The following is a 24,047-nucleotide window of genomic DNA, read 5'->3' as shown; positions in this document are numbered from 1 at the left end:
AATACTTCAGGTTTTTTCCATTCACATCATGGAATGTTTTGATTCTTAGCACTAGCAACAAAAATTTTATGCCAGTGGAACTTCATCTCTTTTCTGTGCTAAGAAATAGCATAATGTGGAGAAGTGTGATTAACTACACACACAAAAAGCAAGTCGTTTCTTAATATTTTATTTACGTACTTGGATATTTTAAAAACACCCTTATATTTGCCATTTTCCAAAATGCCACTAAAATAACAAATGCTATACATATCGCCATAGGAGTCTTTTTCACACTTCTCTGAGTGTAATTCATCTTGAAATGAAGAATACACAAATTCAAGCAAGAAAACCTCTCCAGTAACACCTATAAAGACCAAGTAAATATACATCAAGTGCAGTGGATAATGATGACACATTTCAGAGATAAAGAAAATAGTACTCATTTCTTCTGCTAAAGTATCCTATTCCTTTGACTACTGAAAACACAGTAACTAGTGCACTGACTCAATGACACATGGCAGTTTCATAATTAGGGTGGAGCATGCCAGCAACTATAAAGGTTGTCCCAGTCTGAGACTCTCACTGCTGGATACCTCTGAAAGCTTCGGGTTCTGAGTGAGGTAAGCATAACCTAAATATATTGGGTCTTTCAAATCCTTAAACCTAACTTAGATAATTTCCTTTACTGGGAAACTTTATCAATTTTACAGAAAAAAAAACACAACTCTTCTCATCTAGGTTAAGTATTACTCATTAAATGGTTAATTAGACAATGAAGAGAGTGTCAGATATATTTCAAACTGTGATTGTTATCATCTGTTTTGCTTGCAGTTATTCTTCAAGACAACATCAGAGAAACATGGAACATTTACTCAATGAAAACCTTCTGAAGTATTTTACCCAGTATGCTTTACAGGAGGGCAGCACCAGTGCACTGTCCATCGGTGGGCTGAAGAATTTACTTCAGAATCAATTTGCACAGTACCTGAAGGTAAGTTTCACTCTCATTGTATTCACTGTGCTTGCATGGAATGCACAAGAAAAAGGAAATACAGGCAATGATGTTCAAGGCAGATTACTGTACCTAAATTGTTTCATTGGATCCTTAATTATTAAATAAGGCTTGGCTTATAAAACTTCATTTACATTGATGAACAGTAGCTCCAAACAGAAATTTGAGCACAGAGTTTATAAAAAAGTCCCATGAAATCAAATGCAAAATAATCTAAGAGCTTTTCTGTTTGGGTTTGCTCTTTTGCGTTTGGGATTTTTTTCACGCAAGCCAAATTTTACCTGAAATACCTGAGTCTTATAAAATATTTTTAATTCAATCTAAAGAATTCATCTTGAATCTATAAAACATACAGAAAAGAATCTATAAACCTAAAAGAATGTATAAAGTGAAACAGTAGAACACGTTTAAAAGCAAGTGACCTCAGCCAATTTCTATCTACATTAAATTACCACCAATACAAAATAAAAGAAGTTTTGCCATTCCAGAATGATTCTAAGTAATGCCACCAAGCTAGAGAGAGAAATACCAATTTCCTGTATCTAGAAAAAAAACCAAAAACTTATGTTCTGATTTTATATCTATTCTCTGCCAAATCTTTCCTGAACTGCATTAGGACTCAATTTAGATTCTTCTGCTAGACAAATCTTTCAATACTGTGTTTTGGATATCTCACAAAAGCAATTTTTGCTAAAGGTCTGAAATAAGTGGCAATTCCATAGAAAAATACGGTATTTTGAGAATGACAGTAATCCAATTTAGTCATTTCAATTAACATGAAATGGCTTATTAACAACAGACTCCCCAAAAAACCCTACTGAAACACCAACGTTTTTTTCTTTCCCTCAAAAGACAGCTTAGAAATTGATTGCTAAAAATTAATAGAAATGTGATGGCAAATTCAGAAATACAATGCTTTTTATAACACTGAAGACAATTCAGCATCATACACGTTTTCCCAGACATGTGGAAATGGAACTGTTCAGAAAAAGAAATACTGATGTTTTCTATCTGGACCTCAGACATTTTCAAACAACAAGTCTGTTTGCAGACATTTATGGTACCATAATAAATCAATATCAAAACATAACAGGTTGTTACAAAACATGCAGAGATACATGGTATGAGCAAAAGATAACATTTTATAAATTTAAATTATAACTCCAAATTTAGCTTATATTATTTAATTAGCCTGATCAGGGTTCTTACTAGAATATTCACTGCATCAGGATGCTACATGCACTCTTTACCAGACACAACAAATAAAAGCTAATAATCTAAACTAAATTTAATACATTAGCAAGATGTTTTTAACAGTAAATACAGTATTCCTACTAAAGAGTGGGGAAGGGAGGGAAAGAGACCCTCAGATCCTGGCCCAAAGCATAAAGCAGCAACATTTTTTCAAAACGTGCATGCAGGGCCCAATTTAGTATCTAATAAAGGAGTAGGTTGTATGCATATTAATTTTTACTGGTGATCATGTACCTGCTGAAGCTATTTCACCTGCTCCATTTCCCAGATCCTGAATTTACCCAGAAGACTGAAGTAACTCATCTGAGTAATACTTCATATTTCTCAAATGGTTATATATCTTTGTTAACATTTTTGACAAGCAAGAGCAGACACTGTCCTCCTAGCTTAACCAGTCAAACCAGTAAATACACCACCAGCAACACTGATTGTTATTGACTGCATCATTTCTTGGCAACATTCTTCATAGAAAAATGCTCATGGTGATCTAATTATTTCATTCTCTTTTTTTTTTTTTTTAATTCTTGTCCTATAAAAACAGGATCAATTCTCACTTGATAACATAATTAAATCGTTGGACAAAAATAAGGATGGATCTGTCAGCTTTGATGAGTTTATGATGATTGTAAAAAAGATAACTAGTACAGGACAGTGAGCCATCTGCAAGAACAAGTATCACTGCTTTGAAGAAGAGCCTGGCATTTGTTTACATTACGTGTACATCTAAACCACAGATTTGTTATTATTTTAAAGCATATGGAATAAAGATTTAACAGATAAGAAAGTATGTTTGTATTGTGTTTCATCCACAGTCAACAACCACACATTCCAGCTAAAATATCTTCCAACTAGTTCAGAACTACTGTTTCTATTTCATGCTACATTTGAGGTGTTATTCTGCTTTACCTGGGCTATTATTTGGACCTCTAGAGAAATTCAAATCACACAGTTTCTAAAACAGACAAAAAGAAAGGTGCAGCATGCCATTTGAGGAGTACTCCCCAACACTCCTCACAGTTCAGTTTCATCATTCACAAAAGATGACACTCCATAAAACAAGCAGTTCAAACTTTCAGAAGATGAAGCCCTTATTTTCAATAGCAGTGTAACAATGCCAAGTATGATAACTGCAACATTAGATGCTAATTTTAAACTATATTTACATAAGTATGTACTTTTTTTGTTATGACTCTGTGAGTACAGACATATATATATACATTTATATATATATATATATATGTATACATTTATATATATATATATAAACTGAGTGACTTGTTGCAGTTGAAGTTCATTAGCGTAATTTGGTGCAGTCTTAACCTTTTCACTGCATAATTCCTGCATCAGATGTGTTTTCATGGGCATTGTTATCTACTTCAAGAAGAAATTAGTGAAAGAGAAATATGAAGAATGGACATTTTGAAGACAAGTAATCAGTGGATTAGGCACTAATCCTACTAGAGAACTTGAAAATTTTCACTGAATTTTAACACCAACATCATCCATTATCTTGATAAATCACTTAGATCTACGTTGCTTAAGGACTCAAAGACTTGGCTTAATTGCAAAGCCTGTGAAGTGCATTCAAGATCCCCTGCTACTGTGTTTCCTATCTGAATTTCCCCCCCCATGAAATGAGGAATAAAGTACTCCACACCAGTGATGCACGAATAGAAGCCTTAAAAAATACGTTTAAACATTTTATGATTGCCCTAACATGCTCCCAGGCCATTCTTTTACAAAACCCCTTTAGTTGTTGAAATGTGTTTTTTCTTGGAAGAAAGAAAATTGTATGTATTACTTTTTTTCTGGTTTACAAAAGCATTCTAAATTAACAGTATGCTTTGATTTCAAAAGTAATTTCACTACATGCACATTTTGCTAACTAAGCTCCACTAGCAACTTTACACACACACCTGAGTATAATCACAGAATTTTAGGGCATGCTTTTGCATGTGTGAGACATACATTCCTTTTCATCTCTTAGACAACCTTAGAAATTTTGGAATTTAATCAGGTTACTGACATCTGAACAGGAAACATGGGGACCAGGAAACTAACATGTTTTAAGAGTGTCACCTACTGGCAAAATATACTTCTGCACAATTTCTTGAGTATGTAGAAAATGCAGTTATTTTACCCAGTGCAGTAAATTCAGGTTCATGATCCTATACAAGGTGTAATTGTTCATGAAAAACAATGATCACAATTAAAATTAGCTTTGTTTAATCAAAAATAAAAAAAAAAGGAAAATTTTTTACAGAAAGTTATTTATTTCTTCCAGAACAGTATTAGATGCAGCTGCAATAAAACTGACTAATAACATAACTAAAAGGATCATAAAAAAAAAAATAAATCTAAGTTTAATAGTAGAGAAATATGAGGGAAATGGAAAAAAACAAATAACTCTTCATCCATCCAGTGAATCCAGTTCATTAGTCATTCAGACCATATAGTTTCCTTTTAAAGGAGTTATTTTTGAAATTACCACTTGCATAAGAAAATTCATAGCAAGCTCTACACTCAAACAAATGCGTTGCTTTTTTGAACAGCCATCCTTCCTGCAAAGGAGGTAAAAATTTACCCATCATTATTTTTCAAAAAGACTAGGAAATAAAGCAGAAAGCTTAAAAACATATAATGGGAACATTACCTGCAAATGATCAACCAAGATGAGACCAAGAACTTGGGCTGTGCTCACAGCTCATGTATCTCCTTCATCTTTCCTACTGAACTAAGGGAAATGCTCCAGGCCTGGGGAAGAGTGGCTGGAAAGCTGTCCTGAGGAAAAGGGCACTGAGGTGTTGGAGTATGTCCAGCAAACAACAGAGCTGATGAAGGTCTGGAGCACAAGTGTGACAAGGAACTGCTGAGGAAGCTGGGGTTTAGCCCGGAAAAAAGGAGGCTCAGGGGTGACCCTATCAAGCCCTACAACTGCGTGACAAGAGGCTACAGCCAGATAGGGATCGAGCTGTTCTCCCAGGCAGCCAGTGACAGGATGAGAGGAAATGGCCTCAAGCTGTGCCATGGGAGGTTGAGGTTGGAAATCAGGACTAATTTCTTCTCTGAAAGGGTTGTTAAGCATTGGAATGGGCTCCCCAGGGATGTGGTGAGGTCATCATCTCTAGAGATGTTCAAGACACAAATGCATGTGATACTTAGGGCCATGGTGCAGTTGACAAGGTGGTATTTGGTTTAAGATTGGACTTGATGATTTTGGAGGTCTTTTCCAACCTAAATGATTCTGTGATTCTCTGTAATACTGAGTTACATAAGTACTTGACAATTGTAGTTTTTATTTCCAGCAAAGAAATTTGAAAAATATTCAAATTTTCATAGATGCAGACAATAAAAAGAAAAACAAAAGAGACCAAAATATTTTCTAAGTATTTTACATGAAGCTATCAACTTCAGTAGTACAGTTTTGAGTACCTGAATGCTCAGCAAATTAAGAAGCAATGTAAGTAACTGCATATTTTATGATGCCACTCAGTTCCCCTGCCAAACTACATGTCAAGTTTTGTCTCTTTTTTAAAAAATAAAAGGAAACGTAACTATTGCCTCACAAGTATCTTTCTTTTCCCTCTTCAGTTTTCAAAGGAGGGGAAACCAAAATAAAAATACACTGCTTCAGTCCTAAGTTAGGCACAGTTACTACATCAGTTTGATAGTTCAAAAGCTTCAGTAATCTGCTGCTCTTCCAATTGTTTTTATTGATTATATAGAATATCTAAACAGCTTTCAGCACAAAATGGACTCTGCTAAAGCAGATTATTTAGCAGCTGTAATTATTGGTAGTGCAAATCTCCCACTTGGAATGATTTACATCTGTTTCTTGGCCAGAACTGAGGTGTCAAAGATCAGATTAAGATGCTGAAATATGACTGTCAATAACCAATTTCAGAACCTTAATGCAGCTCAGAAAAACAGACTAGCCATTATACATACTGCAATGATAACACTTCCATTGTAAACAATGTATTAATCTTCTATGACACATACATTCACTCCATTATTTTCTTAATTTTATGTCCACATAATTTTCTCTTTAACATATCTACCTGATTTGCCCTTGAATGTAAACCACAAATCACCCAGTTAAATACCATTAAATAAAACTGGCACTCAAAAAGCTCTAGAAATAAGGATGCCCCAGAATCAGTCTTCTGTGCTCTACCTTCCTACAACCTAAAATTTTACAGTAAGCTTTCAACATCTTCCACATTTTACAACATATTACTATTATGAAATTGACTCCTGCAGTGAAAGAGTACATATTTGCACATAGTCAAGGAGAAAGAAGAGACCTCTAACTATAGCAAGGCCACAAATTTGATGCCAAAAGCAAAGTTTATCTTCACTCACCTGAGGACTTCTCCAAACACCACCAAGTTCTAGCAGCTAGTCTCACCCTGAAACTCTGAAGGTCTTCAATTTACCTTCAAAATTTCCGGCTAGATTTTCTTTCCTATGCAAACAAGCAACTTCGACAAACTGAGCAAATGCTCTAAAAACCCATTTCAGACTAAGCAGACGTGAAAAAAGTATGTTTTACTTGCAAATCCAACAAAATTCTTTTGAAAGAAACAGTAGGCCACTGTGAGCAACCCACCTAATTCACCACTAGAGCAAATGTTTGCATGTCACACCAAAATACTACTTTATTTCTCATATTTATTTCTGTTCGTTTTCATTTTCTTAAAAACCCTCTTTCCCTGATCACTCTTAAGTTTACTACATTAATAATGTGATGAAATCCACTCTAAAATCCTATCATCAGCATATGATGCAGAGAGCCCTGCCATATCTGGGGCATTGACATTTTTGTCAAAAGGACGACCATAAGATGCATGGGGAGGACAGGTGTAGTGGTTATTTATACTAAATATATACATATATATCTATCTATATATATATATATTTGTATAAATAAGAAATATAAGAATTTTTCAACCCATTTCCATTTAATCCTGATCTTGTCACATAAATTTTTATTTTGGTAATAGCTTATGCTACACCTTTCAGTTCCCTTTCATATTTTATTCTCTAGTAGAGCCAACTCCCAGCATGAGTTTACACACAAGGAAACTATTAGAAAAATCACAAAAATAAAGCTAAGGCAATTCACAGAAGCAAAGAGCCAATGGCAAGAGACTATCAAAAGAAAATACCTTTCTAAACAATACTGAGTAAGAACAGAAGATACCACCTCATGTCCTACCACGTAAAAACTAACACAGGAGGAGCTCACTTTCTAACAAAGATGAATGTTCACGAACACATGCAAGGAAAAAACAGTACTTACAACTGGGTTTTTTGTGTCTGGGTCAAATTCTGTAGAATTTGCATCTGGAACAGAAGTTCAAAGTAAACACAGTACATTTGCTCTACATGCACTACAAGCTCATAACAGCTCTGTGGCATTTCAGGGCTTGTCTACATTTATGTTACAATCTCACATGCTGAAATGCATCCTGCACCACTTTTGAAGCAATCACAGGAAGTATATGACCTCAGACACATAAGTTTCCTTTCCTGCTTCCCAAAACACTTTCCTTTCAGCTCTTAGTATTAGAAATTCATTGATAAGTTAAATGTCTTCATACTACTACTGCAATGGCTCTTGTCTGGCCACTCTGGCTAATGAAGGCAAGTGAGAAAACCACTTCTCACCACCAGCACACTTCAGAAAGACTAGAGGTGAACTCTAAGCACACTTTCTTCTACACTCTTAGATCCAAAAGCAGGTTTCAAACCATCTGCATAACAAAGAGTTTTTACTCCCTTATACAAAGAGGTAGCAAAGGGTACCTAGCTGAAAATGATCTTGCTGCAAGAGTTAAGTATCTAACAATCATAAGATCTGTAAACAGTTCTAATAATAGACATACATTTCATATAGAGAATAAAAATTCCTCTAAACAAATGATATTCATACCAGCATCCTGAGCTCACCTTCCCAATTCAAACAGTTTCTTGCGAATTCCACAACTGCTAACTGCATTCCCAGGCAAACTCCTAAATGAGAAAACAGAAACTCCAGAATTTCCAGGACAAAGGGTAGGACTAATTAAGTACTTGCTGTTCTGTCTTAAACCTGACTGCTTTGAAATCTTGGTATTTGTTACATATATACAGACTTAGAAAAAGCTAAACCAAAAGCAGCTGCTCAATGTAAAACTCACACTTCAAATTTGGCACACAATAAATACATGTGACGTAATTATGTGCTTTAAACCCTTTCAAAGATACTTTATTCCTCTCATGTATTTTACCAAAAATTACTGCAAAGACAAACAGAAGCTGAAAGCTTGGATATATCCAGATGCAAACTCCTTTGGCAGCTACTCAGACACTTTAAAAAAAGTAAGAAATGTGGAGTAGGAAGTAAAGCCTCAGAGGCACACAAACAGCACTTACGACGTCTTTGGACTTTATCGTAATAACATATACCAGTAAATAAAAACAAAACATTTAATAGAGCAAAAGTGGTCCAAAGACACCTATGTTTTCTGCACTTTGTTTAATAAAGAGAATGATATTGATATAATTACAATGAGAAGCAAAGACTCTCCATTTTTGTACATGCAAATTAAACCTTTTCAGAAGGGATTGTCTTTTTTTCCTTCCTCATACAGCAGATGTGGTACAGGACTATGCTCCTGGGGATTCTTTACATGGCAGATAGTCACAACATCACATATACTTCCCTAAGACAGCATCCTTCCCTAATGTGGGAGTTTGGGTTTTGTATTTTTCTAATCAAATCAATTAGCTTGCTATACATTCCTAAACACAGTAATTTCTCACTCTAATGATCTTACCAAGGAAAGGCTTTTTCTTTGTTCTTGCCCAGGAGATAGCTTGGAGCTTGCCTTCTGTTCCCCTAATTCCAAAACCTCCTGGGACCAGAATGCCACTGTAATGACAGCCATATATAAAAGAATTAACATATAGAATCAAGTCAGCAGAGGAATCCACACAACTTGAAGACACTTGAGATTATAACTCTTATATATATATAACATATATATATGTGTATATATATATATATATGTAACTTTTATATATATAAAAAACTTACATTTGTATCTATATAAAAAAAGATTATAAGCAAGATTATATATAAGCAAGGACAATTCATTACAAGTATGTTTTCTATGACCATTCAGAATACAAAGAAATTAACTCCAAAATTGGACATGTTTCATCTACCCACCCCAATCCTCATCTGACCAATATCACACTTCCATGAAGTTTCATCACAGTGAAAATCCCACTGCTTATTTAAATATAGCTCAAATAAACTAGCTATATATTCACTACTTAAAATCCTAACACCCAAAACTTAGATCTTCTAACACCGAAAAAACTAAATGCATCTAGACAAGAAACAACATCCCTTTAAAAATACAAATTTAAATCCTAGCAATGATTCTTAATAGAGACATTTGCAGTGTACATTTACAAGCATTCTTCACTATGCTGCATATTGACAACAAAAAATATGTGACAACTGATCTGCACTATATAAAAAGTCCAGATATTCAGAAAAGCAAAACAACAACAACAAAAAAAAATCAAAACCCTAAACCAACAGCCAAAAACCTGCAATTTGTCTAAAGAGATTCAGCAGACCTTGAGGATATATGTTGATATTACAATTTGCTAAAGCTTTTCACCACCCATGCAATTTATCCTTTCACTTAAGTAACAGAATTCTGGATGCATTGAGAAATTATTTGATTTATTGAAACATTTTTCATCACATGAAATAAGTATCATGGTCTGCATTTGGGATGCAGAATGCCCAATGTCACTTACTCTGCTTTGCACAGTTTGTGCCATGCCTGGTGATATTTCACTGAGTTCTCTGCTTCTGTAGAACGCTCAAGTTCTGTTGAATCTATGTACTAATAGAGAAAAATATGCAATGAAATGGTCTCTTCTTCTACAGAAAGAACAGCAAACAGTATATAATCAAGTGTTAAGAGAAATTATTAGGAGTTTCAAGTGAATTTGCCAATAAACATGTAACAACTTCACTGAAGACCCAGTATTTGCTTTTAAGGTGGGGTGTTTGCTCTAACTGCAGCAATCTGTGCCCTTTTCTTTGCACATAGCTCAGGAGCTGTGTCTGCCTGCAGCCTCCAGGTAAGCAGAGTAACTAGAATGCTTTGTAACTCTGAACCAGGTTACTTTCCTATGGCAACCAGGGCTAAACAAGGACTGGTGCTGACCTTATCCTGCCTTCCCATTAGGATGTGGCCAGGATGTTTACTTTCCTGGCTTTTGCGTGCCACAGCTGGTCCAAAACTGCATTGTCTTTGAGAAAGGTGTTCCTGGGGATTCTTGGGTAGAAAGGGAGAAAAACTCGTTATCTATGCCCTACTAGAAATACTGCATTAGAATCTCCAGTGTCATTAAAAAGCACAGATCCTGATGCACCGCTAGAGTGAAGTGAGGGGAAAATGTACTGCACCGGGGACACAAAAGATCAGAGTTTGATTCTGGGTTTTGTCAGTCTTTTTCTCATATTAACATAATTAATAACATTCTGATGTAGAGTCCATTCTCCATAAAAATGAGATCATCTGAAATGGCAGAACTCACCTGTGTGCAGAGAAAGGCAACTGACAAAGAGATTGCTGAAAGTTTCCCAGACAAGACTGCTTTCTAGCAAATATTTTCTACTTTTTCCACATTCCAGAAGGCATCAAAAATACAACAGAAAAATAACTACTTTTGAATGTTGCTATTCTATACTAGAAGAATATTACACAATCAACTAAAAAGACACTATGATACTGCAAGGTTGGAAAGAGAAATTAATGACAGTTGGAGTTAATTGTATTCTCCTTGCCAAACATATAGAGAACGAACATTTATCAATTTAAGAAGCACCAACATTTCATCATTCAGGTTAAGCAGTTTCTTCAGAGTATGGGATTGTACTGAAAGCCTCTGGGCATAAACACTAAAAGGAGGTTTGGACAGTGAAGTACAGTGGGAGCTGTGTCTGTTAACATTTCAACACTGCACTGGAGCTCAGCAGCCATCAGCTTTCATGCTTGTTAATGCAGAAGCCTCACCAAAATTAAGACCAGCTGCACGTGAAACTTGCTGTGCATTTGCAGACAGGGCACCTTTCACCTTTTTTTTCTAAAAGCAAAGCTATTTTTCATAAAGAAAAAAATTCCCACTCCACAGCTATCAGTACAAAACACAACAGTGACACTATCACATAGGAGAAGTCTCAAGCCTCACTCCCTGCTCAAAGCAAGTCAAATTAGAGCAGGCTGCTTAAGGATCTAAAAATCTCCAGGGATCAATTCTGGCTGTTCCCACTTTCTTGTTTCTTCATGCACACAGAAACAACTTTTTAGAGTATTAGCTAATAATCTTCTCAGGGAACAAAAGAAGTCTAACCACCTGCCATTTCCAAAAATCCTAACTTTCACCTTTTCTTTTTTTTCTTTTTTTTAAGACTGGTACATTTGCTCTTTTCTAGTAATAGAATAATTAGGTTGGAAGATCCTTGAATCCAACTGTTAACCCAGGACTGCCAAGGTCACCATAAAACTATGCGTCATGAAAACAAGTGAAATTGAAACTACGATAGTAAATATAAATTTGCAGATAAAGTCTGCTTTTTCACCAGATCCAGTCTGGGCAACTTCAGTGTTCCTTTAAGGTAAGTTTAGTTTCAAGTAAAATATTTAAATCTGTAAACATTTCTTTTGAAAAACTGGATGCTTGGCCAGTCAGTATTTATCTGCATGATTCATTTTCTAATTTTCACATGACTTAAAACTGCCTCACATGATGGGAACTAGTAGGTTACCACAGAATGATACAGTAGTAGAATCAAAGTATTCCTGAAAGCAAAAGCCAGAAATATCCTCACCATTAAATCCAGTTTGTAATTAATTGCCAGTGCAGAGTGTTCCAGAGCTTTGAAAACAGATGCATAGCAGTCACTTAGCTTTGTGTACTTGCCGACGAGAGCTATGGAACACACCTTCAGCAACCTTTCGTATCTGATAAAAACAAGTTCTTCAGTCACTACACCAAATTTCACAAAATAAAATCATTTCAACGTTTGCTTTTTCTTAACTCCACAAAATATCTTCCAAAATTTCCAAACTGCCAATGGTTTTAAACCCAGACCATTCCCAGGTGTTGATAAGCACTACACCCAGTCAGTCCAGTTTGGTGACTTCATAGCAGCTAAAACCTAACCTGAATTACAGCACTTCCAGAGAAAGCAGCAGGGACGTAGAATACCTGCAAGCCATTTTCTTCCACTTCATTAGAAGATCACTTGGCTGGTCATCAATAGGTAAATTTAGCCTCTGTTTAAAATACTTAATGATGCCTTGCTCCTCCAATAGGATCGGTACTCGATAAGTAGAAGAGACGTCATGAATAAATATCACCTAACAAAAAAAGGCAGAACATAAAAAAATTAAATTTTTCATAGAAAACATTTGTTCTACTTTTGGATACTACATGCATTTTTTATTCTACACACATTCTGGTTTTTAAATACCTTCCTTTTGAATGAGCAGGAGAGCACAGCTATTTAATATTTAAGGTTCCATTAAATCTACAAGACAGAAGTTACTCAAAAAGTAAAAATATGTTTTACTTCACACCATCATACAGGCTTGTCAAGCCTATCAATGCATCAGTTTTAATGCAAACATCTGGCCCCACAAGCACTTGTGCTTGCTAGCACTTCCTTCCTCCCCTCTCACAAACCTGAAGAGTATTAACCATGAAAGCAAGAAAACAAATTAAACCTAACAAAACAGACCAAATTTGGTTGTGATAAAGTCTCCTAAAAGTATTTTGCTAGCGAACTAGGATATGTAACAGTCCATTTAAGGACCTTTTTGTTAAGAACACATTTCTTATAAACTGCACCCAATCTGCCAGCAATTAAGCTGATTATGTGTGGTTTACCTGAGATCACAGAACTTAGAATCTTGAGCACAAGTGTTCTCTTCCCTGAAGACATAACAGTAAAGGATACTCTCTTTGCTACCCTTGAGCTACTTCTGTTCATCACAAACTTTGGACATCTGTGTGCTGCCCCATGCCTCTCTATGTGCCCATCCAATCTGAAATGCCACATGATCACTTGCATCTGTTCTACCTTCAGCATTACCCACTACATTGATGAGTAAAATGTTCTCACTTGCAAAAATATTACAGCAGTCAATCAATCAAAATTAATATTCAAATAGCAATTAATTGTAAATTATTAAGGAAAAAAACAGATGTGAATTATAGAAGAATATATAACTATGCAGTAGATGGATGCTTAAGGGCATAAATAGCTTATTATATATTATCACAGTAAGAGTGCTTATGTGGCTGTGACCATCTGTGGACATAAGCAAATCACCTAGCTTTAACCACACTTTGCATCCATTGTTACAATCACCTGAGACAATTTATGGGTAATAAATACATAATAATAAATAATGAAGTAAACCAGCCATAGTTGTGAAAACTGTACAGTTTCATGCTATGTATAACAACTAACCATGCACTCAAAATCTATTTTTATTAGCTATTATGCAACATGCATTTAAATTATTAATGACTGTTTGACATAAAACTTAATATATATACTCCTGATATTTTGAAAATGCTATAGCATCCAAAAGAGCAAGATAAAAATTATAAAAACAATTACATATGAATGAAGCAGTCAGAAGTTGAAAAAGAGAAATGCAAAGAAATATTTGTACACTTTCCCACACATAATATTGAAGTACAGACCTGCTCAGGCTCCACATGACAAAACATGGAAATCTTCTCCTTCACAGCCATCTCTATAGGTTTTGCACTTCTGCAGACAATCTGTCATAACAAAAGGAAAAACTTAAATATTTACTAGGCAAACCAATAGAAGATCCTCAGTACCTCAGAGAGAAATTAATCTCCTTTGGAAGCAGAGCACAAACAAATGTGCCTTTTTTTACTCTTTCCCATCTTCTGGAGTTCTACAATATATCATAGCTCACAAGTATCACAAGCAAGGCAGAAGAAAATCAGTCACCTGCCCATACTGATCAATTTTCATTCATCTTTCATTGGCATTCTCTGTAATATTGCTTCCTCAAATTCTTCTTTCTTATAACTACTATTGGAACAATCTTTGCCTCAAGTCTGGCAGCTCTGTAAGTATGAATATAATGAATCAAAAGGAATATTGTAATCTTATCAGGAAGATCAGATTTAAATTGAGAGCAATAATTCTTAGCTTACATGCATGAGTATTTCAGTACTTTAGCACCTTTTTAATTTACACATCATGACAAAAAGGAGGCCAAAGAAGAGAAAACTAATTTTGAATTATATGGAGTTTTTACTGGTCCTAATATTTTGCTGATACATTTAAACCCCAGTAATTTTATAAAATATTGACAATTTTTAACCAATGAAAAAAAAATAGTTATATGTTTTCATGTTTGTTGGAAGGGTTTTTTTTTTTTTTGCATTATGTAACTCCAGGCAACTAGATCAAAATGCAGAACTGCTCTAGTAAAGTGCCTACTGATTACTGTGTACTCCCTTAAGTTATTTTGAAACCTGAAAGTATAAAAAAAAGTAGGATGATCCTGTTGCGAGGTTCATTACTTTCCCCATCTTTCTAGCAAATGCAACTACATAATTTATCAAGCCCCTTTTGCTCAGAAACTTGTAGCTGCCCTCTGATCACCTTGCTAATGTAGCTTAGCTGCACTGATACCGATGGAGTCTAATTAACTTGACCTACCCTTAGAAGTAATTCTAGAAACAGAAAAAAGGGCAAGGGAAAATTAGTGTGCTTTTAAATCAAAATGTAATTAGGAAACGATTTGTACATTCTATTCACTTGAGCATAATTCATATGTGAAATGTGGTACAATTTGAAGCTGAAGGTGTAATTCATAAACCTTGATACTACGAGCATGTGAGTAAACCTACTTTGAAATCTATCATCTGTTTTTAATTAAAGACAAATTTAAAGTTTATGCAGACACAGAAATCAAAACAATCAGAATCAGCATGAAAATAACAAAACCACAATAAAAATGACAGAGATACACCACAAAGGAACATAACACACAGGAGATGAGGAGCAATTGAATCCAACAGAGCAGCCCTGACAAGTGCACACTCGAAGTGCTGCATCAGAGTACAGGATCTCTACATCCACAGCCTGCTCATCTGGCACTGAGAACACCCTGAACAGAGGGGAGAACAAAGAGGCTCAGGCACACAGAGCTGAGCAGCCACCCCAGGGATGCCCGGGAGCAGGCAGGGAGGCAGCAGGGATTCAGAACAGGATGAACCGGCTCGGGCAGCTCAGGCAGCCTGGCAGTACAGCTCATGCAGGAAGCTTTCCTGGCTGCTCCTGAAGGAGCTGCCCCATGTGCTGCCTGGCCAAGACAGCAACCATTTAAATACTGGCCTGAAACAGCACTCAAGGAACTTTATAAGAGCATCAAGAGGCTGCACCCCGAGTGAGATCTGTCCCTCCTTCAGGCATCAACAGAAGCAGTCAAAAAACAAAAATTATATTGTGCTCCTGGCAGTCCCAGAACAGCTCCAGGCAAGAACCCAAGATGCAAGACAGTGACTATGTTTGTCTGTTGTCCTTTTATTACACAAACTCACTGAACAGGCTTTTTAAAGAAAATTATTTTTTGAAGTGGAGGGAGAAGTCAGGCCCTGGCAATTGTCCTAAAGGCCTCCAAAAAGCACAGGCAACTTCCCCTATGCAGTTAGCACTTCAAGAGTGATTTTGGACATTAGGCCGTGAAACTTGGAGGACAGTACAGCATTACATTAATAAAAATCTTTCCTTCCACAAGCTGGTTATGATTCCATGTCACAACCATTTGACACCAAACACATCTTTCACATATCCTATTTCCAAATCCATTGGTTTTTAGTTAAAAACATTCATAAATGTAAAATGAAAGAGCTCAAAAAAGAATAGAAAGAAGCACAACACAAAATTTAGCTGTGTGACTATCTTCTTAAGAATAATTTTTCTTTTTTGAGGAAATACACATTGCTTCTTCTTAATAATGCATTAAAAATTTCTGAATGTTACAAGATAGAAACATTCTAAGTCTTCCTACAAAGTGAATTGAGATTTCAACTATTTTTACCAGTGAAGTATTATTTTTGCAAAAGCTTGCCTTTAGAAGAACATAGCTACAGTCCCAAGATATTGCAAGAAGTTAGTTGAATTAAGTTAGCTTAGGGTGATTTTGAGTAATTTGATTTCCTGTGGTTTTAATGGAGCTACGCAGTACATATTTAGCATTTCTCCTAATATTCTCATCTCTCCTGAGAGACTACAGCTTATTCTTTGAACACAGGTTATGTAAGGACATTTCTAGATGACGTATAAATAAAAATCCGTACTTATTGACTCACCAAATCTGGAGACAAGCCTAGACCCCTCAGTGCTCGAACACTGTTCTGTGTTGGTTTTGTCTTCTGTTCACCAGTAGCATTAGGCTGGAAAGGCACATTTTGAAAGCTCAAATACCACCTCACATCTACTAACAAAGCACTTACAGATTAAAAAAGAAAATTCATTGCATGTAATATTATTTGCAGGAAATATATCCAAAAAAGAGCCATAATATGCCAGAAACAGAAATGGCACAACTGTTATTACTTGTATATGAAATACTGTGAAGAAACCAAAGGGTTCCAACTCAGGTTAAGCTTCTTTCGTTGTTTTTTTTTCCAGAGAAAAAAATTCCATATAATTTTCTGAGGCAGAGGAAGAATAGTCCAAAAGTTGGATAAGGCTAAAAAATGGAGAATGTCCAACACAGCACAAAACCTTCAGTGACTGTTCTTGGAATATTCACATGTAGTAAATAATTCTGTTCGCAAATACACAGAATTAATCCTCTCAATTGCTGTTCAATTCTCTAATCCACAGCTATAGTTGGCAATTATCTTTTTGTCTGTAGAAGGCAAAATCTATCATCATTACAAACCTTTGCTAACCAAAATATCCCCAGTGAGTAGTGAAGCAAAATTTAGAGTCCAAATAAAAAATACTTCTAGTCCTGTACAAGGAGTTATAGTGGTCTTGACTTGACTCCAGCATGAAAGGGTTAATGAGACAAGTAAACTATAGAGCCAATATAGAGTAAAATTTATTTTATTAATTCTAATAACTTACCTGTGGTACTAGGCTAACATGGATATTACAGAAGTTCTCTCTTTTTGCTTTGAACTGAAACTGTCTAAATGCTTCAACAAATGGCATTCCTTCAATATCTCCAATTGTTCCACCCAGCTGAAAAGAAAATGGATATGTCAGAGTGGCAGAAAGCAAAAACAAAAGAAAAACAAGTCTCATGTATTTCAAGATGTTTTCTGAAACTTTTATCTCAAAAAAAAACCCCTGACAATTGAAATTTGCAAAGATACTCTACAAAGTGCTTTCATCTACTCTGCACAGTTTGCATCTTGTGGAAAACATTAAACAATTTTCCAGTTTTGTTATGTTCACTTTCCACCGAATACATAAGCTTCCCACGGGAAGATGTGTAGTGCTGCTGAATAATACATGCTTCACACTGCCTTCAAAGGGGTGAACCAGTAATCAATAGTTAAGCTGATGTGAAGATTTTTGCATAGAAAAACTTAATTTGTGATTAACTAGAGACAGACATTTCTCAGTATTACCATAGCTTTCCAACATCAATAATTCTTTATTAACAAGCCAAAAGGCAAGACTAAGTTTATGCTGAAATTTATTTATAAAGGCAGAAATCAGACGCCTTTCAAAGACACAGTGAGCTATAGCAGACTAAGCACTGAATAAAGCAGCTTTGCACACAATTCTGATGAAATATTTGTATTTCAGAATGATCTTCTTGTGCCACCAAGTGGTTTTGGCCAGACTTACATATTTTTGGTATTCCAGTACCAGAAAAACTGACAACTACATTTGTACATCACACTCATTTAGTCTAACTCCTTCAGAATTTTACAATGAAAAAAATGTTACCATTATTTTTAGAGTACTGAAGAAAAAAAAATTTATCAGGCTGCAGGTACAAGTGTGCAATAAAAAAACAAACAAAACCAAACCAAACCTGTAGTTTATGGAGTGATATGATCATCACTTATTAATGTTTTTGTACAACTTTTGTATTTACTTTTTCATATTTTTTTTAACTTAAATATTTGACTCCCACTGTGAATATCATAAAAAGATGTATAGATATACTGGTAAGTGTATTTCAATCAAGGCAAATTGTTCTGAAGAAACACTGAGTAGTTCTGCTGTTGGGTCACATAGCTTATAGTACTATTGATTGCAGTGGTCACTTTTGGCATTAAATCTGTGACATCGTCTTTCATATTCTCAAATATAATCTTTTTTCATTATTTTCTGCTGTAATAATACTACTAGCACTTACTGGCTCTCATCCAGTTGTCTCAATGCCCTACTAAGCATGGGTAAAACTCACCTTTCCATTGTGCAGAACATTAGTGGGTGAAGTAATTAACAAAGTTGCCTCCAAAGATCTTAAAGACAGCATCAGAAATTGGAAAACTAACTTACACATTGTTTAAATATATTCCTTTAAGCATGACCACAAGCAACAAGATGAACATTTGAAGTTCTATGGAAAGCTACAATGTTAAAGGTCCTCCTTACTGACCATAGAAGATTTCAAGTATTACACAAGTTTTCTCCAACTATTAACAATATAAAGCTTCAGTCAAGCATATGGATCTTGGAATAGACAGTTCACATTACAGTAACTGCTTTAATTCTCTAAGTTAATAAATTCTGAAGAAGCTCAATTTCAGACGTATTCTAGAGTGGATTTACTCAAGTAAACAACAGCTGTAGAGATAAGACCATGCCTATCCCTTTCAGAACAAAGCAAAGAATATAGAATGTGTCTTTGAATTTCTACTCTCCATAAAACTTCAGCCTGACCTTTTTACAGGAAGCAGGAAAGAGAAAGCAAACGAGCTCATTATGCTCACTGTAGATATACAACCTAAAAGGTTCCATACATACCTCAATTACACAGATTTGTGGCTCCTTTTTGTCATCATCCACTGGAACTTTTGCCTGATTCATTACCCATTCCTGAACTGCATCAGTAATGTGTGGAACAACTGTAAAACAAAATCAAAGGCGGCAAGCACAACTTACTTTAGGCCCATATTACTAATTTTTGCATGCAAAAGGGGTAAAGTGAACAGAAAGCCAAGAAAGTACTAGGTTCTTTCTCTAGTTCTCCTTTCCTTGAGCCCAGAAGACAGGAATATGCCCATATCTTTTGGAAGGGAGAAAGGAGTAAGGTGGTGGAGCAAGAAGCAGCCTATTCGAGCTGATCCCTTCTTTTGAGAAGACTGAATGGACTAGTATCCCACAAAATCAATAATATTACCTTGAACAGTTTTTCCCAGATAATCACCATGTCTTTCTTTATTAATGACATGCTGATATATCTTTCCAGTGGTGATATTGTTATCTTTATAGAGATTGATGTCCAAAAATCTCTCATAATTTCCCAAATCTAAGTCAACTTCTCCACCATCATTCAATACAAAAACTTCACCTGCAAAAACAGACAGAAAAACAATAAAATAATCAGAATTATCAAACACACAGCAGGAATACCATAGATGTCTTAAAAAAGAATAAAAATAATTTAAAGTATATATAACAACATATCAATAAAGTCCATACGGGAACTCAATCTGCATTGCCATTCTGTATGACTTAATACCCAAGTCATTAGTTTTACATCTAATGTCCATCCCTCAGACGCATACAATTTTGCAAATAAAATATAAGTTATATTGCCAAAATATTTAAGCAACATAAATATTTAACCAGCATTTCAACAGCAGAATAATCCTTCATTGGAAGAAAACAATCTCTAGGAATCATAAATCAGCAACAAATTAAATATTCATTTATTGGAGGAGAGAAAAACTATGCTTTTATAAGCATGAATTATTATACATGCTCAAAGCGTTTCACTATAAATTCTTGTTGTTTGGATCTATTTTAATGACTGAGGCTTGGATCAGGAGTAAAGTTATAATGAACAAAAATGCTTCTTCAAACATGATGATTGTTTCCGAGTCAGTTGTTTCATCCAGTATATTTGGTTCACCATGTCCACAGCAAGGGTTACTTCTGACCCTAAAAAATTCATTTAAAATACCCTTCAGGTTCACACTTTTCTTAGGCCTCTAAAGAGTCTCTAAATTCTGAATCTAGTCAACTTCTGACAGAACTCAATTTTCTAGATCTTGAGGTAAGGCTGGAAAGCTCTTCAGAAAAACTGTAAATATTCTGCCATGACCCAATAAATCAATGGCAAAACAAGTTATGTGACTAATGCAGAAAAAAATAAGAAGTGGACTACAGAAATGTATATATATCCTACCAAAGTACAGCACTCCACTTCCATGAACTGCCTAACAAATCACTCCAATGTGTAAAACAGAGTGGAAGAATTATTCCTGATTCTGTGGGCACTTAATAATTCCTCTATATGTAGACAATGTATTAAATCATCATATATTTATACATCAATCATCCTCTAAATCATCATTTCTGCCAAGAAGTCGAATGGAATCAACATTTCTCTTAAGCAGGCCTTGAAAGAAAAGAATTCAAAAAGTATTATTAAAAAGCCTCTAATGTTTACTGGAAAACACTGAATTAATCATATCAATCATATTTCTGTCCAAATGTTAATGAAGGAGGCTTGCCATTCTGGCTCATGTAACTTCCATGTACTATGTAGCAAGCCAGTGTTTCTTCACAAGCAGTAAGAAAATTTTCAGTGAAAAAAAAGAATTCCATGCCATAATATTTCACCTCCCCTGTACCTGGTCCAGAGAAGGAAAATATCCTCACAATCTCAAGCAATCACAGCAGTTGTATGACCCACCCAACTGCTTAAGAAGCAGCACATGTGCTCATTAAAGTGCAGTAAATTTTTTTACTGCAAAAAAAAACTCATTTTAAGAGAAGTCTGATGTGCTCTGCTCTTCCTCTACTTAAAAAGCAAAGTAGTGTTTTTTCAGTTAAGAAGATACACATATTTATCTTCAGTTCCAAAAATCTTGGTGTGAATTAAAAGTAAGCAAATAAAATCCAAAAACATAAAAATAATTAGAAATGTCTACTGGCTGAAGGCACTTGGAAAACCAGTTTTTAATAAATGTACAAGTAACAAGCCACACAGTAGAAGGAACATTAAACATTATGAATAAAATGTCTTCTAACTCATCAGCAACAGTCAATACAACCAATGTGGCTTAGAGAACCAATCAATCAAATTATGCATCTACTTTAAAATCATAGCATTAGCAGGTTCTCTAAGCTTCACTAATGTTTTTGACCAGAATTTTTTTACTAAAATGAGAATTTAAGCTAACTCTCATGAAGGTACTTATATTAGAAGGCACTAATACCCAGAACAGCATTCTCAAGTAACTGTTAAGGGCTTAAGTTTCAAGTAACTTTTATAGCACTATTTAAAAGGGGTTTTTAATCAAGTTGAACTGAAGAGAGCACTAACTGACCCAGGCTAGGATTTTCCCAGTGAAGTGGTATTTTAGAGAAAGGAAGCATCTGCTCATAACAGTATCTTCAAAAAAACTTGATTCTGTTTCTTAACTTAGAGCACACAGTGTCCTTGAGAACACAGAGTAAGCAACAGACTTTCAAAGTAATGATAAAACCACTTGTAAGCACTCACTGCTGTTTCTTAAATAATAAAAAATAAAACCAGAACACATAATTGTAAATACAAATGTTTATGGGAAAGGGAACAGCACTGATCTTCATACCATGTTCGTACGGTGAAAAGGTTCCAGCATCTATGTTTATGTAAGGATCAATTTTGATTGCAGTGACACGTAGACCACATGATTTCAGAATGGTGCCAATGCTGCTTGCAATGATCCCTTTGCCAATGCCTGAGATGACACCACCAGTCACTAGGATGTACTTCATTGGAAAATCAGCACACGTGCACAGACCTTGAGCTGGAAATCTAAACCAAGAGAGATGTACATCTGGTGAACGTTAAATTCATGTCTGGGAAGATCAGAGACTCAATCTGCAAAGAATCTATACTTAAATGACATTCAGCAACACACAATAAAAATGACCACTTTGGAATCTGGGAGCAGGATTCACCTCTCCCAGGTTAAAAACCAGTATGTAATATAAACAGGTTCACCTAAACAGGTCCTGATGAGGCTAATCAACACACAGAGCCAAGGTATTAATTTACAGTTCTACACAGAAAGGAGTGATGGGTGGCAAATCCACAAAATAACTACAAAAACTTTTTACCATTTATATGTTTTAGCAAACAAAGGTACCAGTGTTCATCAGCTACAAGCTGCATTTTTCCACCCATCTGAGACAAGATAACACGTACCTCATCTGTACACAAATTCTCATTCCATTCAGGTGGCTGTGGAGGCTAATCATGGAACAATTTCTGAACAGTGACAGCATGGCTCATCATAGAGCAAGAACTCTAGGGCCAAGAAAATCTTTCCTTACTTCAATACCCAATTCACCCAAAACAACATGCAACAGCACATCATCTAATGGCCCTCAGTATAAAGCAGCATGGTTCTTCAGCTGTTGGTATGAAGCAGCAGATAGTCAATGAACATTTTAACTCTTTTTATTATACTGAAGTAATATAAATAAGGCGTGGATCTTCAGGAGACTGAGTTCTGAAATGTAACAGTGTTTGTTAGGAACACTCTCACATTTCTGTTATTAGGAATTAATAAACTATTTGCTTATCAATATGATCAAAAGGACAACCATAACCATTAAATGTATTTAAGTCAGGAGAAAAAGGAACATCAGGGATAAACTTTTCCCTGTTATTTAATTTTCATATATGATTTTTTTTAATAGAAAAGATTTTAAGACTTGGACCCTATCTCTGTTTAGACTATTCCTTCAGAGCTCAGCCAACTTAGTTGTCAACATTGACATCATAAACATCTAAGCCATTTCCAAAGCTCTTTTCAGGAAAACAGGGGGGATAATTTCAACAACGGTATACATCTTGAGTACACGCCACTTTAGAACTCGTAAATCTTGCTTACAGAAACCAAAATTAAAACTTTGCTGTGACTTCAGCAAAAAACAGCGATATGCCAGCAGCTTCAGGAAACGCATTTATTTGAAATAGGTAGAGAGCTGCAGGTGGTCTGGAAATTCACTCGTAAAAGATGAAGGAAATAAGAGTTAGGGGAGGGAGAGCTGAAAGCGAATACTGGAAGAAATCATTTTGCTGGGACATGGCACACGGAACACTTTGTCCAGCCTTATCTACAGGAGCTGCCACCTCCAGCACAGATTTGTGGGTGCTGCACCCCAAACGCGCCGCACCGCGGGAGCGCTCGGGGCGCTGCAGGGAGAGGCCTCTGACTTACGGAGCTGTGAAAGGCGGCTGCTCCGACCAGAGCCCGGCAGCGCAGACGAGGAGAGCCAGCCGCGGGAGAACCGAGCCCAAGGCTCCGCCGGCGGGGCGGGGGCGGCGCCTGCCCGGGGGGGCACAGCCCCTGCAGGTAACGCGCCTCCGAGCGCAGCGCCGGCAGCAGGCAGCGGGGACCGGGGCCGCCCCCGCTGGGGACACCCCACCTCGCTGGGGACACCCCCCCGCTGGGGACACTCCCTCGCTGGGGACACTCCCTCGCTGGGGACACCCCCCCGCTGGGGACACCCCCACAGGTG

At 36.1% G+C, this 24,047-nt stretch overlaps 2 protein-coding genes across 2 annotated transcripts in view; one reads left to right on the top strand and one right to left on the bottom strand.

The window, feature by feature from the left end:
• The window catches only part of CTPS2 (CTP synthase 2), a 60,152-nt gene extending 36,287 nt beyond the window's left edge, over nucleotides 1–23,865 (bottom strand). Inside the window, exons 1-13 of the mRNA XM_005516663.3 lie at nucleotides 23,747–23,865; nucleotides 22,127–22,332; nucleotides 19,702–19,872; nucleotides 19,326–19,426; nucleotides 17,463–17,579; nucleotides 16,697–16,780; nucleotides 14,042–14,122; nucleotides 12,536–12,687; nucleotides 12,156–12,288; nucleotides 10,073–10,161; nucleotides 9,073–9,167; nucleotides 8,204–8,266; nucleotides 7,554–7,597 (exon numbers count right to left, since the gene is read on the bottom strand). Of these exons, the coding sequence (XP_005516720.1) occupies nucleotides 7,554–7,597; nucleotides 8,204–8,266; nucleotides 9,073–9,167; nucleotides 10,073–10,161; nucleotides 12,156–12,288; nucleotides 12,536–12,687; nucleotides 14,042–14,122; nucleotides 16,697–16,780; nucleotides 17,463–17,579; nucleotides 19,326–19,426; nucleotides 19,702–19,872; nucleotides 22,127–22,292 (1,296 nt within the window). The 5' untranslated portion in view covers nucleotides 22,293–22,332; nucleotides 23,747–23,865. The remainder of the gene's footprint in view (nucleotides 1–7,553; nucleotides 7,598–8,203; nucleotides 8,267–9,072; nucleotides 9,168–10,072; nucleotides 10,162–12,155; nucleotides 12,289–12,535; nucleotides 12,688–14,041; nucleotides 14,123–16,696; nucleotides 16,781–17,462; nucleotides 17,580–19,325; nucleotides 19,427–19,701; nucleotides 19,873–22,126; nucleotides 22,333–23,746) is intronic.
• On the top strand, nucleotides 551–3,032 carry S100G (S100 calcium binding protein G). The gene is made up of 3 exons (XM_088051489.1): nucleotides 551–602; nucleotides 814–973; nucleotides 2,790–3,032. Exons 2-3 carry the CDS (start codon nucleotides 842–844, stop codon nucleotides 2,901–2,903), a joined length of 246 nt encoding a protein of 81 aa, XP_087907615.1. The 5' UTR covers nucleotides 551–602; nucleotides 814–841; the 3' UTR covers nucleotides 2,904–3,032.
• Nucleotides 23,866–24,047: the final 182 nt, after the last annotated feature.

Source organism: Pseudopodoces humilis, chromosome 2 (assembly GCF_049639895.1).
Source record: "Pseudopodoces humilis isolate 2021_Gansu_Grassland_sample_001 chromosome 2, ASM4963989v1, whole genome shotgun sequence".
Classification (NCBI taxonomy): domain Eukaryota; kingdom Metazoa; phylum Chordata; class Aves; order Passeriformes; family Paridae; genus Pseudopodoces; species Pseudopodoces humilis.
The sequence above is the reverse complement of the archived record's forward strand: the minus strand, read 5'-3'. Positions and strand labels throughout refer to the sequence as shown.